This window comes from Sesamum indicum, linkage group LG11 (assembly GCF_026168435.1).
Source record: "Sesamum indicum cultivar Baizhima isolate 11 linkage group LG11, ASM2616843v1, whole genome shotgun sequence".
NCBI lineage: Eukaryota > Viridiplantae > Streptophyta > Magnoliopsida > Lamiales > Pedaliaceae > Sesamum > Sesamum indicum.
Genome location: NC_142667.1, coordinates 9,162,334 through 9,179,375, shown reverse-complemented (window position 1 = coordinate 9,179,375; position 17,042 = coordinate 9,162,334). Strand labels below are relative to the sequence as shown.

General features: G+C 32.3%; 2 protein-coding genes across 2 annotated transcripts; one reads left to right on the top strand and one right to left on the bottom strand.

Annotated features, from left to right (window-relative positions):
• Window positions 1–304: 304 nt before the first annotated feature.
• LOC105173483 (Bifunctional inhibitor/lipid-transfer protein/seed storage 2S albumin superfamily protein) lies at window positions 305–984 on the top strand. The gene is made up of 2 exons (XM_011095235.3): window positions 305–676; window positions 845–984. Exons 1-2 carry the CDS (start codon window positions 370–372, stop codon window positions 859–861), a joined length of 324 nt encoding a protein of 107 aa, XP_011093537.2. The 5' UTR covers window positions 305–369; the 3' UTR covers window positions 862–984.
• Window positions 985–1,387: 403 nt separating this feature from the next.
• Window positions 1,388–4,660, bottom strand: LOC105173482 (transcription factor bHLH130). The gene is made up of 6 exons (XM_011095234.3): window positions 3,785–4,660; window positions 2,758–3,101; window positions 2,481–2,657; window positions 2,248–2,313; window positions 1,915–1,983; window positions 1,388–1,804 (listed from the first exon to the last, which is right to left on the bottom strand). Exons 1-6 carry the CDS (start codon window positions 4,323–4,325, stop codon window positions 1,736–1,738), a joined length of 1,266 nt encoding a protein of 421 aa, XP_011093536.2. The 5' UTR covers window positions 4,326–4,660; the 3' UTR covers window positions 1,388–1,735.
• Window positions 4,661–17,042: the final 12,382 nt, after the last annotated feature.

Genomic DNA, 17,042 nt, shown 5'->3' with positions numbered 1-17,042 from the left:
ACCTCTTCAAACTTTCATTTTTGGATCTGTCCTTGTTCACTGTAAAAAATGAGGTGTGTATTAACCGTTTGACTATCTGATGTATTCTATACTGAGTCTAATATCTATGAGACTGGTGTAAGAGATATATAGGTGAATTCTAGTTCTCCAAAACCAGTAAACAAGTGGGAAGGTCATCAATGCAATCATGTCAACATTTCACAAGTCCAGCAACAGACTGGGGACTCACAACTGACATGAATCAACTGTGACATAGAGTTAGGACAGAAGCACCAAAAATCACACAACCCCACCCCCATGCCACTGCAGATCCTTATATATCCAAATAAACAATCAAGATTCAAGATACAAACTCCTTACAACAAGATAATGAAGCTTTCTCAATCGAAGACCTTGACGTTGCTGATGCTTGTGCTGGCGATGGCTGCTCTGGTGCAGGAAAGCAAGGGCCATCCCTGTGGGAGCACCTTCTTCGCCACCCTTGTTCAGCTCATACCTTGCCGGGCGGCAGTCGCTCCATTCAGCCCTGTTCCTCCCAACGAGGCTTGCTGTGCATCCATCAAAGCTCTGGGGCAGCCCTGTCTGTGTGTGCTCATCAACGGCCCCCCTATTTCTGGCGTTGATCGTAGCATGGCCATGCAGCTCCCGGATAAGTGCACTGCCAACTTTGAACCATGTAACTCTACTTCCTTGTTCAAGATCGTTTCGTTTATTTATACAGTAATTAAGTATATATAACAAAAAGATCTCTCAGTTTTAAAAAATCCCAATGACAACTTCTACAACCGTGTTGTATCAGTAGAAATTGAGGGCTGTTTATAATTCAAATGTTTTGCATGTGCAGGTGAAATTTCAAAATAAGAAGCTTTAGAGCCTGGAACAAGTGCAAGAATAAGTCTGTGTAGGGCTACAACCTTGAGCCTGGGTGTAGTATGGGCAACTGCTAGCTGTAATGTGGTCAAATAAGCATCTAAGGAAATTGTAATAGTTTGATTTATCATGTTTAGATTTGTTCCAGTTATTGTTGTCTTCTTTTGTCATTCTTGCAGCCAAAATAGTTCCTCTACAGCAGTTTTGCTCTCAGCAGCAGCAGATGTTGCAAGCAACACCAATATACATGACTTCAATTACTGTCCTAACCATGTTTCAGACAATTAACAGACACATTTACCATACAAGATGTAAATTATCAGTAGTAGCTAAAGATCTTACCTGCATGGGTTGTTCTTGAAAGATTATAGGACTGCAAACTACGAGACAATCACAGCCTTTTTTTGTATAGCGGGACTCATGTAAAATGAATTTACATAAATAGTTGTGATTACCTGGACATTTGACTTTCAAAACGTCTAACTATAAGCACAATAAGGCCCCAAAAGAAGAGATATAATTTGGTAATGATGCTGAGCTTGGCAAATACCATTTCCATCTTCTACAATATTTTCGAGGTAATAAATTTCGTATTACCTTGAAAACAATCCGACATTACACTAAGCACTTATATACACGAATTTATTCATAAAATTATTGACTAAATCGATTTAGATCATACACTACGGATTACACCTGCTACTTTCCATCTTTTCTGCAAGAAAATTTCACGACTTATCTTGCTAAAGGGCCTTGCTAAACGTGTCGACTTTCGGTGGAAGCAAGCAATGAGCTTGTTAGGCGAAAGGTATATATAGAGCAATTGTCTCGTCTACCGAACTCCTAGTAGCTTTTCCAGGAACAACTATGTGGTAGGACTTGTTAGTTGAAGTTTGCTTGAACAGACGCACTTTGCCCTTGTGTCTGTTAGCGTCTACACAAGAAAGGAGCAAAATATAATGAGGCAAGTTGAGGTTGTTCAGAGGTAGGTTTCATGTGAATCCCAATCTTCTGATGTTGAAAGAGATGGATCTGTGTTATTACCTGGACTTGTTTCTGGAGGTTTTTAATGTACTCAACTGCCAACTCTAACATTTCAGCTGTGTTTGTTTGCTGCCCAAATATGAATGACATCAGGGTAATGACTTTTGTTTAAAGAATGGGAATATAATTAAATATACACCCCTCAACAATCATCATGTCACAAAAACCACCCTACTGCTTGAATAACTACACAGGTAGTGTCTGTGTATTATTTAAACAAGGATAATGTTTGTAATTTGACCAGAATTCAGGAGGTGTTGGTGTAATTATCCAACAATAAAAATGAACTCCCAACATCTACTAGCGAAAGCACACAGGACTAGAATTTTTTACCTTATCCATATTCGGGAAAAGATCTTGCAATTTCTTCATTTTCTCACTAATTCGTGTTCTTCTCATCTGCAAATCATCATATTACACAATCATGTCATAAATCTTGAGTTTCAAGTACCATATGTGTGTATATATATATATGTAATGTCTTGTTAATGGCGGGGAAGAACTTTTTGGGCCGAAAGCAGGATAACAATGAACAAAATCCCTGAGTTATGAACAAGAACTTTTACCCTTTCGGCGATACTTCTTGGATGAGTGGCGCAGCCTCTCTTGGCTCGAACTTGACATCGAGCTGTCGTGTCTTGTCCGAATTGTAGGTAATTTTCTCCAGCAGCCATTTCTGAGGTCGTTCTTGGCAAGCTCATATGGTGAACTAAACCAAGGGGCTTCTTTCTAGTTTCTCCATTCTGATAGAAAATGGACATCAGCAACAAAACTAAAGTTGCTAATCAAAAATAGGTTGACAACACCAGAAGCATGCAGTCAAATGAAACGGTTTACACCTACCGGATCTTCCAATCCACTGAAATTGGAATACATCTTCGGATGGCCATCTCGGTCTCGTTTCAAGCTGTTGTTGAAGGGAGCTTCGTTCCAGGAATCATGATGGAGGGAGGGCTCAGGTTCGTATTCTCCGCAACTAGCACTATTACCATTTCTCAATCGGCCGTTTTCAGTGGTACTTCTGCCGAAGCTCTCGTTATCAGTTTCTGGAATACTAGGCATGAACATCGAGCTAGAAGATGGAGAGGATGAGTAGTTCATGTGATTGCTCAAACCACCGGCTGATGAACCAGCTTCTGCATGATTGTGGACTCTGTAGTTTCCTACCTCTCCCATTACACCAAATCCTGAGGTCCAAAAACAAGTTTTAACCAATACATTCCCAATATTACCAGAGCCCACAAGAAACTAGGCTATGGTTCATATACTTTTATCAGAAAGATCACAAAAAGAAGCTACAAAAATATACTACAATACAACATATTCAATCTACTCGGACGGGATTTTGCAGATTACTAACTATATACCTCTTCTCACCTAATTTTTGTTTTGCTTATAAGGAGGTGCTTGCAATAACTTTTATTTGGGGATAAATGCCCATGTGAAATGAGGAAAATACCTCCTATAAAAAAAATAGCAAATTACATAGAAGTTAATTTGCTATTTTTTTTTTCACAGTAGATTTTTGCCGAAAAAATGCAAACAACCCCCATGATATGTGGTAAATTGTTATTTTTTTTCTATAAAAAATTTGCTCATTTACAATATTAAGGGAGTTGACATTTCTCATATATCCTCTCTTACCGCAAGGGGATTTTATTTGGGGGAGAAAAGGCTGAAGTTGGGATATTTAGGAAAATAAGTTCAAAGTCAACTCATCAACTAAAAGCAACAGACTTTTTCCCCCATATATACCAATCCCCAAAACGCGTCAAATCTTTCCAAAATCAAACAACCCATGCCAGCAAAAGAACCAAATTACAGGAGATTATAATGAGAAAAATTCAAGAAACACATAACTAAATAGTACCATTAAAGAATCCAGCAGGAGAGCTGCTTTGCCTGACAAGATTGGCGCAATTACTCTTATTCCCATTGCCGACAGAATAAGATCCCACAACTGCACCCCCACCTCCATTCACCGCACTCCCGTACCCGGTCACTTGCCCATGTTCTCCACATCTGGGCTCCGCCTCCAGGTCTGACCCGACTTCCTGCTTCATGGAAAACTGCATCTGGTTCTCATTATTCTTCTGATTGGGATCACCAGGCCCATCCATCAAGGCTGAGAAAAAAGCTTCACATTCATCACCGCTGCTGCTATTATCAGTAGTAGAATCCAAAAGGGCCACAAGAAATGAACTTGGAGCCGATCGATATCGCGCTAATCCACCCTGATTTTGGTGGTGCTGATTCTGATTCTGGTAAAACTCAGAGCCCATGAATTCTCTACTCTTCGAGAATTCCCCCACAGCTGAAACATACTTGAAATTGCTCTGATTTCTGGGATCCGAGTGGAGAAAGCCACCGCTTCTCCTCATGTCCGGTGAGATTACTTCTGAGCTAAACATAGTTAAACAGAAGCTTAAAAAAAAAAAAAAGAGGAAACAACTCTATGTAGAAAAATCAGCACAGCCCATTAATGGGACTCCAAGAATCGGTAGATTCGAAACGAAAAACTCGGATTTAAAGGTGTCAGTCAGGTAGAGCGGATGGACGAATGCGGCAAACTACCTTTTCAGCTTTTTCTTGAAAAATGAAAGAAAAACGAGGTTCAGAAAACAAGGCGTGGGTTCAAGCTTTTGCAGTGCGAAATCTACAGAGTGAAGAGACAATTTTTCTGGAAAGAAGGAAAGAGATTTTGCGGTATTTGTTTGAGCAAAACCAGAAATGGTAAAATCCCCGAAAGCCCATCTATTTATTGACAGGAATTTCCACACACTGCCCTCGGTTTTATCCATTTTTACACATACATATCCGTTTCCGACGTCATTGGGTCCACATCTCATGATCACTCAACCAATTCACGCTTACTTGACGAAACTACCCTTGTCGTAGGCACTTATGTTTCAGATCATATCTATTACAAGTTAAATGTAATTTATATGTGAAATGAGCAAATAGATCACTGTAAAAAAAAAAATTAATAAAAAAAATAAAGTTTTCTATTAATACAAGAGAATAATTTTTGTTATTTTATTTTTCATATGACAGGATGTAAATTGCATCTTTTCCTATTTATTACGGGTCGATCACAATGCATTTGCAACAGTTTAAAATAAATGTGTATGAGTTTTATTCAAAATAAATTGAAAAAATATTTTTATTTTATGATTTCTTATTAAACCCTTTAAATTAATTTAATTTAAATAAAAAGTTATAAATAGTTTTTTTAATCAATTTTTATGATTTATTGACAAAATTATAAATATTAAGATGTTTTTTTCAAATATTTTGACTTTATTTTTTTTATCACCTTTTATTTTATAATCAAATACTCACAGCTTCCAATATAACTAAATTTATAACTTTAACCCCCAATTTATTTTCACCATAAAAATAGAAACTATGGTAAATATCTACATAATGGCGCTTACAGGGATTCATATGCTTAATATGTCAAGTATATATTGCAAGCCTTCTTTCTCTCCCTATGATTAGTATCGCATTCAAGTCCTCAATTTCAACTCCTAATTTGAGAAAATTTAACTATTAATAGCAATAAATTTATTGTAAATTTACCACAACATTTGGCGCTGTATGTGGGAATAAGGTGATGTACCGTCCCAAGTACCTCATCTGAAGAGCTGATGATGTAGACAAGTGTCCCATATCAGTTTACAAATTAAAAGCTTAAGTGTCTTATAAGGCCCACGACGTCTTCTTCCTAATGAGACGTTTTTTCATGATAAAATCGTGAGTCTCATACACAATTAAAACAAATGATATATACATTGTGCAATAAAACACCGATCAGTTCACAAATCATATATATATGTTTTGATTCACACACGCACTTACTCACACGGTGCCCAATAAATTTAGAAGCCAACATCTCAACTATAAAATATTGAATTGTTCATATATTGGGATGTCCCTTAAGAAGTATGTACGTGTATGTATATATAAGAATAAAAAAGGGACACGAGAGGTGGAATGGAGAAACCTAGTAATAAAAGAACAAACATTAAAATAAAAATCAGAGCCAAACAAGACAACTCATTAAAAACACCAATTAATAATCCTTTTCCTCTGAAAGAGGATGTCTTGTCTTTAACCAGTATTAATTTATTAAAATATATTATAAAAAAAATGGGATGGAGTCCATGGTTTGGTGGGAGGGATACATGGTTTTGCATTTGATGAGTTGAGTAGTTTTGGGGGGTGGGTCAGGTTAACGTTATCTGAAACCTTTGAAGCATTCAACCCTTTACTTACGGCATAAGTCGTCGTCTTTGTTCTTTCCAAATTTGAGGGGCTGCTGCCCTGTCTTCAATTCACGGTACCGGATTTTTTAGGTACTGTTTGAGTCCAAACAATGGATAACGGGGTGGGCAAAAAGATCGGGATGAGATGGGTCTTGAGTTTGTGTCGGAGCTCGCTAGCTGAGTCCCAAATCCACTCGAACTCGAGTAAGATTATTAATTGATAAAATGATTTTTTTAATAATGTGGATTGAAGTGTGGAGTCTGATCCAATATTATTTTAAAGTCTAGCTACTGCAAATTCAACTATGTGCTGAGTTGATAGAGGTTGCTGGGAGCTGGCTCCCTACTCGAGTTGGGGGTTTCGGGGCTGTTACTAACTCTCTTTTTATTTTCTTTTGTTAAGGGTCAGAACTTTTTGTTTTCTAAGGTGAATAGTTGATGGGTAACATTGAAAACAAATTTGAACAATTGTGGATGCATGTCCGAGAATTTTTCAAATCATATAAATTTTGTGTCTCATAGTTATATGCTTTTCATATTTTTCAACGCACGTTCATAATTTGACTAAACTCAATTTCTAACAATATGACCGCCTCAACTTTCAAGAAAAGATAATGCGGTTCCTTGACACAGGAAGTCGTGAGATTTTTTCTCAAAACTTCATGTCGTATTATTAGGGATAATTACACTCCACTCTTATGAAAGTTTAATAAAATTACACATAGGCCTCTTGTACTTTGAGAAATTACATTAAGAACTGCTAAAATTTGCTTCCGTCTAACAAATAAGTCTCTATTAGTCAAAATTCACCAAATTGTTAATATTAATAAAAAAACTGAATAAAAATCGATATTTATCCTCGATTGACTTATTACTGACGTATTGCAGGTCAAAGAACTTTTATCAGGCTAAATTACCTTTACAACAGTGAAAATATATCTCCTCTCATGCATTAAAACGTGAAGACGTATGAGGGTAATTTGATCATAAAAATATTTATTTGATCTGTAATAAATCAGTAATAAGCCAATCGAAAGTAAATATATATTTATTTTTTAATTATTTTGTTAATATCAGTAAATTCGACGAACTTCGAATAACGAAGGGACTTACTTATTAGACAAAACAAATCTAGAGAGTATTAGATATAAATTTTCAAATCATAGAGAATCTACGCATACTAAACCCCAAAACTGAGGAGGGGAGTATAATTATTCCTTATTATTATTATGTTTGGGGGGTCAAAAGGTATGTGCCTATTAATATATTGAAAAGGAGTGAAATACAAAGAACATCGGATGGGGGGTGGGGGGGGGGGTGTTCCTTGACTGCTTGGGAAGTGAGAAGAGGCAAATGGGGAGTTTTGATGAGCTGTAATTAGCCAATAATAATAGTGCTTAACATTTCATAATATAGAAAGAAAGACAATATAATCTTTGTTTTAACTATAAGTTTACAAATTTATGTTTTCAATAAGGTTGGTGTCCTATATCTATATCCTTTGACCCATCCAAAAGACCACTAAGCCCGGAAAAAAAAAAAGAAAAAGAAAATTGAAGTGTAGACATATAATTTCTTTTTTTTTTTAATTAAAAAAAGAAAAAAACTCTCTCTCTCTCTCTCTCTCACACACACACACACACAACATACTTCTTTCTCTTTTATTTTCTAGCTTTTAATAAAAATAATTAATTTTTGGAAATAACATAAAATAAAGAAATTGAGATCTTGGTACCCTTTGGAAAATAAAATATAGTGTAACTTCATTTTGTTTTCTGAACTATTTTTGATTTCGTATTTATCTCTCTAAGTTAAAAAATGTTATACCTACTTTTTGATTGGACAAAATTACCCTCATGCGTTAAATAATTATATTATTCTTAATTTATATTTTTAGTATTTTTGCACATTAAATCCTCTACAAATTATTTTCTAACAACCGAAAAGAATTTTTAATAAGTGAAGAGTTTAAATTAAAAGTGTGGTAATAAGTTAATATATATAATATATACACAACAACTATAATATCTCAATAATTCATATATACTTTTGAAAAGAAATCGATAATATATATGTATATGCTTAACCAAAAGTTAGACACTTCTAGTAATGAATGAGTATAATAAATACACAAAAAGATTTCATCTAAAAGATAATTTAATGTATAAAATATTAAAAATATATTGAGAATAATATAATTATTCAATGTATGAGGGATATTTTTGTCCAATCAAATTATAGGTGTTATATTTATTAGTTTAAGAGGGATAAATATTACATCAAAAACAGTTGGGAGGAGGCGGGGCGGGGAGTGTATTTAACCCTAAAATATGTTAAGTGACAATAATTTTAGTTTTATAAATATATATATATAATTTGCACAAATAATAATTAGTAATTTCTATGAGCCGTTCCTGTTGGTAGGAACATGCTATTGTCATTTACATTAAGATCTTAGTATACATATGCTAAAATTATATGTAGTAACAATTTTATGTCGCAATTTTTCTGTCATTGATTATTCCTAATCACAACTTTTATACAATAATTGTCACTATTAAAATTATAAAAATATTACAATAAAAAAATAAAAAATTTACCACTTCATTCATATAATCAGTGATAATTTTAATATATATATATATATATATATATATTTGTTCGTTAACATCCTTTTGATTTGTAGTAAGGCAGAAGGGTTGACCAATTTATTTTTTTGAAAAAAAAAATAGGAGTTGACTATTTCATGCAACTTGTTTCCTGTATCGTAGACTTGAGGTTTGGGCATAACTCGTTTTACGGATTTCGATAAACAATATTTTATCACATATTCGTATTATATTATTGATTAAATGTATTGTATGTGGTTTTATTTTTAAATTATAAATTAATTTATTTATATTTTTTAATTTTAAAAAATACATATCAATTACTCATTAATATGACAGCAGAAAATTGAACCTTGTGTAATAGAAAATATTCAGACATAATAAATTGACTAAAAGTCAAAGTAGCTCCAAACTCGTTTGTTTGGACTTTTGATTTTTTCTTATCGTAGCTTTGAATTGCAAAGTCAACTTTTGAGGGTCAATTATAACTATTTCAATGTACTTTTTTTTTCCAAGTTTTATAATTTCATGGGATAATTACATTTTTCTTTTTCAAGATTTATGTAATTATATGTAACTGGGAAATTATATCTAGCAGTCTTGAAATTTGCTTCCATTCAGCAAATAAGTCCCCCAAACTAATCAAAATTCACTGAATTTGTTGATATTAGCAGAAAAATTGAATGAAAATTGATATTTACCCTAGATTTGGTGTAGTTATATGTAAACCTTCTGTGGTTTGAAAAATTACATCTAGCATTCTTGAAGTTTACTTCCATCTAACAAAAAAGTCCCCCAGTTAGTCAAAACTCACTAAATTTGTTGATATTAACAGAAAAATTGAATGAAAATTGATATTTACCCTAAATTGACTTATTACTTAGTTATTGTAGGTCAGTTAATTTTTTTGGACTAAAAAACTACCCTTATAATTGTGAAATATACCTCCACACATGCATTAACGAAGACGTTTGAAGGTATTTTGATCATAAAAAGATTTATTTGACTTGTAATAAATCAATAAGGGTTAAATATTTCCAATTTTTATTGTTACAATCAGCAAAAATTCGGTGAATTTATCTAGCGGAGGGACTTGTTTGTTAGATAAAAGCAAACCTTAGGGGTATTAGATGTAATTTTTCAAATTACAGAAAGTCTACATGTAATTATATCAAATATCATGAGAGAAGAGTGTAATTATCCCTAATCTTATTCATCTAAGTTAATTTAGTGATTTTCTTGCTTGTTTAAGAGCATATGGTATAGTAATTATGCAATGATTCAAAAGTAAGCTGTAGGAAAAGTAAGTACAGCGTTTGCGGTTGACAAATCAGTTTAATTCTTTATTTTTAAATAGAACTGTCCGCAATAATGATTATTATTTCTTATGGCAATTTTTTAAGAATAATTACATTCCCCTTCTTTCAGGTTTAGTGTAATTACACAGAAATTTTTTGTTGTTTGAAAAATTACATCTAGTATCTCAAAAGTTTGCTTCTGTATAACAAATAGGTCCATCCGTTAATAAAAACTCTTTGAATTTGTTGATATTGATAAAAAAATTGAATAAAAATTGATATTTACCATCAATTATTGACTTATTACGGGTCAAATAAATCTTTTGTGACTAAACTACTCTTATAATGGTGAAAATATACCTCCGCACATGCATTAACATATAAAGATGTATAAAGGTAATTTGATCATAAAAAATTTATTTGACCTATAATAAATCAATAATAAGTCAATATATGGTAAATATGATTTTTTTTTCTGTTAATCCTAGCAAACTTGGTGAGTTTTAACTAATGAAGGGACTTATATGTTAGACAGAAGCAAGTATCAAGAGTACCAGATATAATTTTTCAAACAACAGGGGATTACGTATAATTATACCAAATTTCAGGATCGTGGAGTGTAATTATCCCCTTTTTAAATATACGATTAATTTTTTTCAAAATTATAACTGACGTTGCAGCACTAAGCCGATTGGCGCAAAAGATAATTTTTACAAATTATGTTTTCGCTTAATGGTAAAAATTTCATGAATAAATTTAACAATATGGGTTCGAATTTCACCGAATATGTGGGTAGTATCCAACACTGTATGAGTTTATTATAATTCATTTTATTATATTTTGTTATATTATTATATTGCTGAAATCGATATATTGCTCATTTTATTTAAAATATTGACATAATTATGTAATTACTGTTCTTATTAATAAAATAATTAAACCCAATTAAACTATTGGTGAGAGAAAATCAACAAAACAAAATACAAAGAGACAAAATGAAGATAATTATTAATTTCTTGACTGGAATAACTGTTTCACTGCTCTATCTGACTTTGAATTGTAGGATTGTTAATTGCACGTTAATAATGGTAATTAATTGGTAAGCTTGCTTAGTTCTACCATTTAATTTTTTTATTTAATTAATTAGTATAATTAAGTGGTCCTTAATAATGGTCAGCTCTGTCAACTAGCCTTTAAAAGTCAAATGATGTATTGAAATTCAATTTTTTTTTAGTGAATCGATTTTGACTATCACATGATTTTAATCGCTAGCAATTATAGTGAGTTATTTAATTTTTTATTATCAAATTCTTTTTTACATTAATATAATTTTTTAAAATATATTAATAATAATATAACGAGTCGTGATTTAAAATAACGACTCATTAAAAAATTAAATTTTTTAAAACAAAACAAGCCTGTCGCAATTCAAGATTGCGACTCCAAATTAAAATCATGGACAATTAGAAACATCTCCTTCATAACATCAGCAGATATTTATTATTTATAAAATAAATACTTTTGGCAGCTGCTGACTTATAATTATTTGATTAAATAAAAATTGCACAACTTTTAGTATGTTGGTGGGGTTACATGGTCAAATCGAGCAATGTCCTAATGAAATAGTATGATTTGGCGGTGATTGACTTATAATACAGTGAAAATTGGCTTCATTTAGTGTATTGTTGGTAGGATTACGATGATCAAATTGGGCAATATCGTAACGAATTATTGTAATTTGACAGTGTTTGGCTTATAAATATTTGAAGCAGTAAAGATTGCTTAACTTAGTATATGTGTTGGTGGGATTATGGTGATCGAATTGAGCAATGTTCTAATGAATATTTTGGTAGTGTCTGGCTTATAAATGCTTGACATAGTAAAAATTGAATTAACTTTTACTATATGTTGGTGGGGGTTACGGAGATTGAATTGAGTAATGTCCTAACAAAATATTATAGTTTGGCATTGTATGGCTTGTCAATACTTGACGGGAAAAAGTATTATTTTAGTTTGCTAAGTATGTCTAATTTTAATTTTAGTTCGATAACTATGTTCATTTTTATTTAGGTCCAGTAACTTACGAAATTATTTACTTTTAGTCCTCTGACAGATTTTCGGACAATTTTACCCCTATGAGTGCATATGGACTAAAACTGCCTTTCAAAAGTTGCAGGGGTAAAATTGTCCGAAAATCTATCAGAGGACTAAAAGTAAGCAATTTCGTAAGTTACTGGACCTAAACAAAAATGGACATAGTTATCGGATTAAAATTAAAATTAGACATATTTAGCGGACTAAAATAATACTTTTCCCATATTTGACGAACTAAAAATTTGCTTAACTTTTAGTATGTTAGTGAGGTTACGGTGTTCAAATTGAGTACTATTCTGGCAAATTATTATAATTTGTTAGTAATTGGCTCATAAATACTTGATTCAGTAAAAACTGGCTTAAATTTTAGTATGCTGATGGGATTACAATAATCAAATTGAGCAGTGTTTAGAGTAATTATTATAATTGGCCGTGCTTGGCTTATGAATTCTTGACGTAGTAATAATTGGCTTAATTTTAGTATGTTGGTGAGGTTACGATGTTCAAATTGAGTACTATTAACAAATTATTATAATTTGGCGATGTTTGGTTCCCAAACACTTGATTCAGTAAAAAATAACTTAAATTTTAGTATTCTGATGGGATTATAATGATCAAATTGAGCAATGTCATGAGGAATTATTGTAATTTGGCAATGTCTGGCTTACAAATACTAGAAATTGCTGTAATTTTACTACGTTGGTGATGTTACGATGTTCAACTTCAGTACGGTTCTAATGAATTATTATAATTTGGCGATGCTTGGTTCGTAAACGTTTGTTCAGTAAAAACTAGCTTAATTTTTTAGTATGTTGATGGGGTTACAGTCATAAAATTGAGCAACATTATGCGGAATTTCTTGGCAGAAGAAACATTTCATCGTGGTTACGTTAAGTTTCCTGACTACAATGAATTTAATTTAATTTTATATATGTATATTTTTTTAAAAAATATATGCTTACTAAAATTGTGTTTTTCTACTATAAAAAAATTAATATTATTTTTTGCTTATCAAATAAGTCAATAAATATATTCAGCAAATAAAAGAAAATAAAAAAAATGAGAGAGAATAAAGCTGCATGGTTGACCAAGAATCTTAGACAAAATAGAAAATGAGAGATCATTTCAGGGTAGCCACAAAAAAAAAAAAGAAAAAAGAAAAGTTGAACTATTGTTCCTTTGTAAGATATGAGGGAATAGAATATTGGAATATTTGTGTCATGGATTTGGAGAATGGTTCTTCTACCTAATAATATTACTGTTTTAAGATTGAATGTCCAATTGATGTTGTTGATTATTAATTTGGCTACCCTTTTTTTGATTATTATGTTTAGAGATAATTATACAATTTTATGAAATTTAGTGTAATTATACGTAAATTTTTGTAGTTTTAAAAAATTACATCTAATTATATGACGTTTGCTTTTGTCTTACAAAAAAATCAATCTGTTAGTCAAAATCTATAAAATATGTTGATATTTAATGAAAATTCATATTTATCCTCGATTGAGTTATTATTGAGTCGTTACAGGTCGAACAAATCTTTTTATGATCAAACTACCCTTGTATTTCTTCATACGCTAATGTATGTAAGGATGCATATCTTCACTTTTACAGAGGTAGTTTGGTTAGAAATAGATTTGTTTGACTTGTAATAAGTTAGTAATAAGTCGATCGAGAATAAATATAAACTTTTATTTATTTATTTTGCTAATGTCACTAAATTTAGTTAATTTTGACTAGTAGAAAGATTTATTTGTTACACGCAAATAAACATTATGGTACTAGATGTAATTTCTCAAACCACAAATAAGGTAATTATCGCTTATGCTAATTTGACTACTCTGAATTTTAGCAACATCGAATCATATAATAAACAAGGTAATCGTATTGACATCTTTGAGGTTAATTCTAAATACACAATGACCTTTACCTTTTGGTAAATTACAAGTACACCGTTAGAAAAAAAGGTTAGTTATACGTAGATTCTCTTTAAAAATGTGAAATTATACTTTTTCAAAAAAGTTTTGAAATTATACTTACACCCCTTCAAAAATTCATTGTTTACACTTAACCCACTTTTGTTAGGATTTGGATGAAAAATGCTGATGTTAGCCAAAAATAAAATGCATAAATTTTTAATTTTACCACTCATTTAATATTTTCATATAATAATTTTGTACTTATAAAGAAAAATATATATAATGACGTTAACCTCACTCCATATATATATATATATATATATATTACATATATCCATTTATAAAACCACAAATGTATATGAAAATGTTCAATGAGGGGCAAAATTAAATTTATGTGAATTTTTTTTCTTACATCATCATTTTTCATTCAAACCCTAACAGAAGGGGGTTAGGTGTAAATCGTGATTTTTTGAAAGGGGTGCAAGTGTAATTTCAAAATTTTTTTAGGAAGAAAGTGTAATTTAATATTTTTAAAGGGGATCTAAGTATAATTAACTTTTAAACAAAATAAAAAATATGAATAAATTATGTCTGACACCCCAATAAGATTAGACTTATATTGTACAAATACTCCAATATCTTTGTAAAATTACAAGTTCAGTCCTTGATATTGTCGTTGGTCACAAATATACATTCATGAGTGACAAAATTTTATAGATAAAATTACTGTGGTAAATTACATCGACACATCATGAAGGAATGTGTTTACAATTTTGTAAATAACAGAAAGTAATAATGCTTAATCTTAAAGGTTGTCGATTTAATCTGCTCTAAAAATTACTTGAAAATCAGTATAAAACAATCAAAAAGCATAAATTCTCACATAATAAATAATTGATTTTATATTTCATGAAAAAGGGCATAAAAATTTGATTGGACAGCAACATGAGATTATTTTCTTCTTTATCTTTTTGGTACCTTATTTGGATTCTCCTTGTACTTATACTTCAGTTAAGATATGTGCTTATTCTCTTTATTTCTCATATAAAAAGTAAAGTGACTTTTTTTTAATTTGTTAATTTACATTTATGCTCCTTTCAAAAACTATAATTGCACTCCCTCCTAAAATTCTTTACCTACCATTTTACCCCTTTTGTTAGGATTTCAATAAAAAATAACGATATCGACAAAAAATTTAAGCAAACTTGTAATTTGATCCCTCATCAAATATTTCCTATAATCTATTGACAACAATGCCTAGTAATATATTTATACCTACAAGGGGATAAGTGTAATATATATAAAATCAAAAGAGTGTGATTTCAACATACAGTAGACATGTGATATTGGACTTTGGTGATGGACTCGGGCCAATAAGTAAAAAGATTTGAGAAACGGAACCTGCAAAACAACACTTTAGCACTCCGATGTTCAAGTTAGTATTGGATTTAAGAGAAAATAATTGCGAAAAGTAAATCGCAATAAGAAATCGAGATATGATTATCAAATCTGTGATAGAATTCATGTTAAGAGTGCAATTTGAGTGCAAAGTAAGAATTAACAACAATATTTCAGAGTCTAGAAGTGTCCCATGCCTGGGGACTAAACCTATATTTATAGGGGGTCTTTCAGTGGAATTCTGCACGTTCTCTCTATATTCAAAAAAAGTAGTTAAAGGCTATTAGGATAATTCATAACCTGCTTTTATCCCATGTTGATCTTTTTTTTAGGTAAATGTAAGTTTTATTAATAAAATAAGATCGTACAGTACAACAGTGTTCAACTGGTGGTTTCCCCCTCGACAGGCCAAGGGATACGCCATAATCTATATAACGCACATGAAGTAACAGAACGAGATAAATTAACACTGATAATCTTCTGTCTAATCTTGTTGATGCAAGTCTATCCTCCATGTTGAGGGGGATTCTTCACCGATGAGTACTCCTAATCAACAAGGAATCATTCTGACCAAGGAGTCCAGGACTTTAGGGGAACCTTCCTTGTCTCGTGCTCTCCATGTTGGTTAAGAGGCACACTTGGCGATCAAGTGTACGCGACATGGGATGACTTGACATGAGCCTTATGCCGATTATCTCTTGCTGGGCCACATTCTTGGGCCAGATCTGCAGGTCTCTTGGATTGTTGTCCCCTTCATGGGTTGTCGGGTTGATAGGGGAGACCCTAGGCTTTTTTATTCTTTCTTGGGTTGTCGGGTTGATAGGGGAGACCCTAGGCTTTTTTATTCTTTCTCGGGTTGTCCCCTTCAGATGCCACTTCGAAAAGAACGGGCCCTGGCTCGTGTGGGTTTCCAAGTAGCCGAACGGCTGCTTATCGTTGATAGATGAGGAAATTGACGAAGAGGAGGTAGGGGGAATGAAGGGGAAGGGTCTTCTCCTAAGAAAGAAGAGAGGGAGGAGCCCCAATCGCTAGTAGATTGGGGGTCATCCAGTCTCAAAACCTTTGTTGTTGATTGGTTGATAAATGACTTTCATATTCCCTCATCTTTTATTTATACTTCATCCCCTACTAGTCGATTCCATTCCTCTTCTCCAAATTATTTCTATTTCTTTTCTGCTCAATTACTGTCATATTTACGCTTTCCCATTTCTTCTTTCTATGCTGATGTTGCTTGTCTTTTTCAAGTGTCCTTGAACCAATTGGTCTCAAACTCCTTTAGGGTCTTCACTAGCTTTTATATGATTTTTCGCTTCCATGGGTCCCCTATTGCTGCTAACATTATTGCCCAGTGTTTTCAATTGAAACGGGCTGAAAGGGTTATTTTTATTTTTTTTTCCCATTTTATGCCTCGGTGTGGGGTATTCTTCCTACCTGCCCCCTCATCCATGGACTTTCCCAAGTTATTGGATATGGGATGCCCCTCTCTCTGTAAACATCGGAGCAAGGATAGTTGCCTTGTTTGTCTTCTTGAACACTTTG

What these genes read in the sequence shown, in the direction of transcription:
- LOC105173483 (XM_011095235.3), top strand. Translation starts at nt 370, where the DNA reads ATGAAGCTTTCTCAATCGAAGACCTTGACGTTGCTGATGCTTGTGCTG.
- LOC105173482 (XM_011095234.3), bottom strand. Translation starts at nt 4,325, where the DNA reads ATGTTTAGCTCAGAAGTAATCTCACCGGACATGAGGAGAAGCGGTGGC. An exon ending in CAAGAAGTATCGCCGAAAGG is followed by an intron (nt 2,314 to 2,480) that starts GTAAAAGTTCTT and finishes GATGATTTGCAG; the next exon opens with ATGAGAAGAACACGAATTAG. An exon ending in ACCTCCAGAAACAAGTCCAG is followed by an intron (nt 1,805 to 1,914) that starts GTAATAACACAG and finishes TTTCTTGTGTAG; the next exon opens with ACGCTAACAGACACAAGGGC.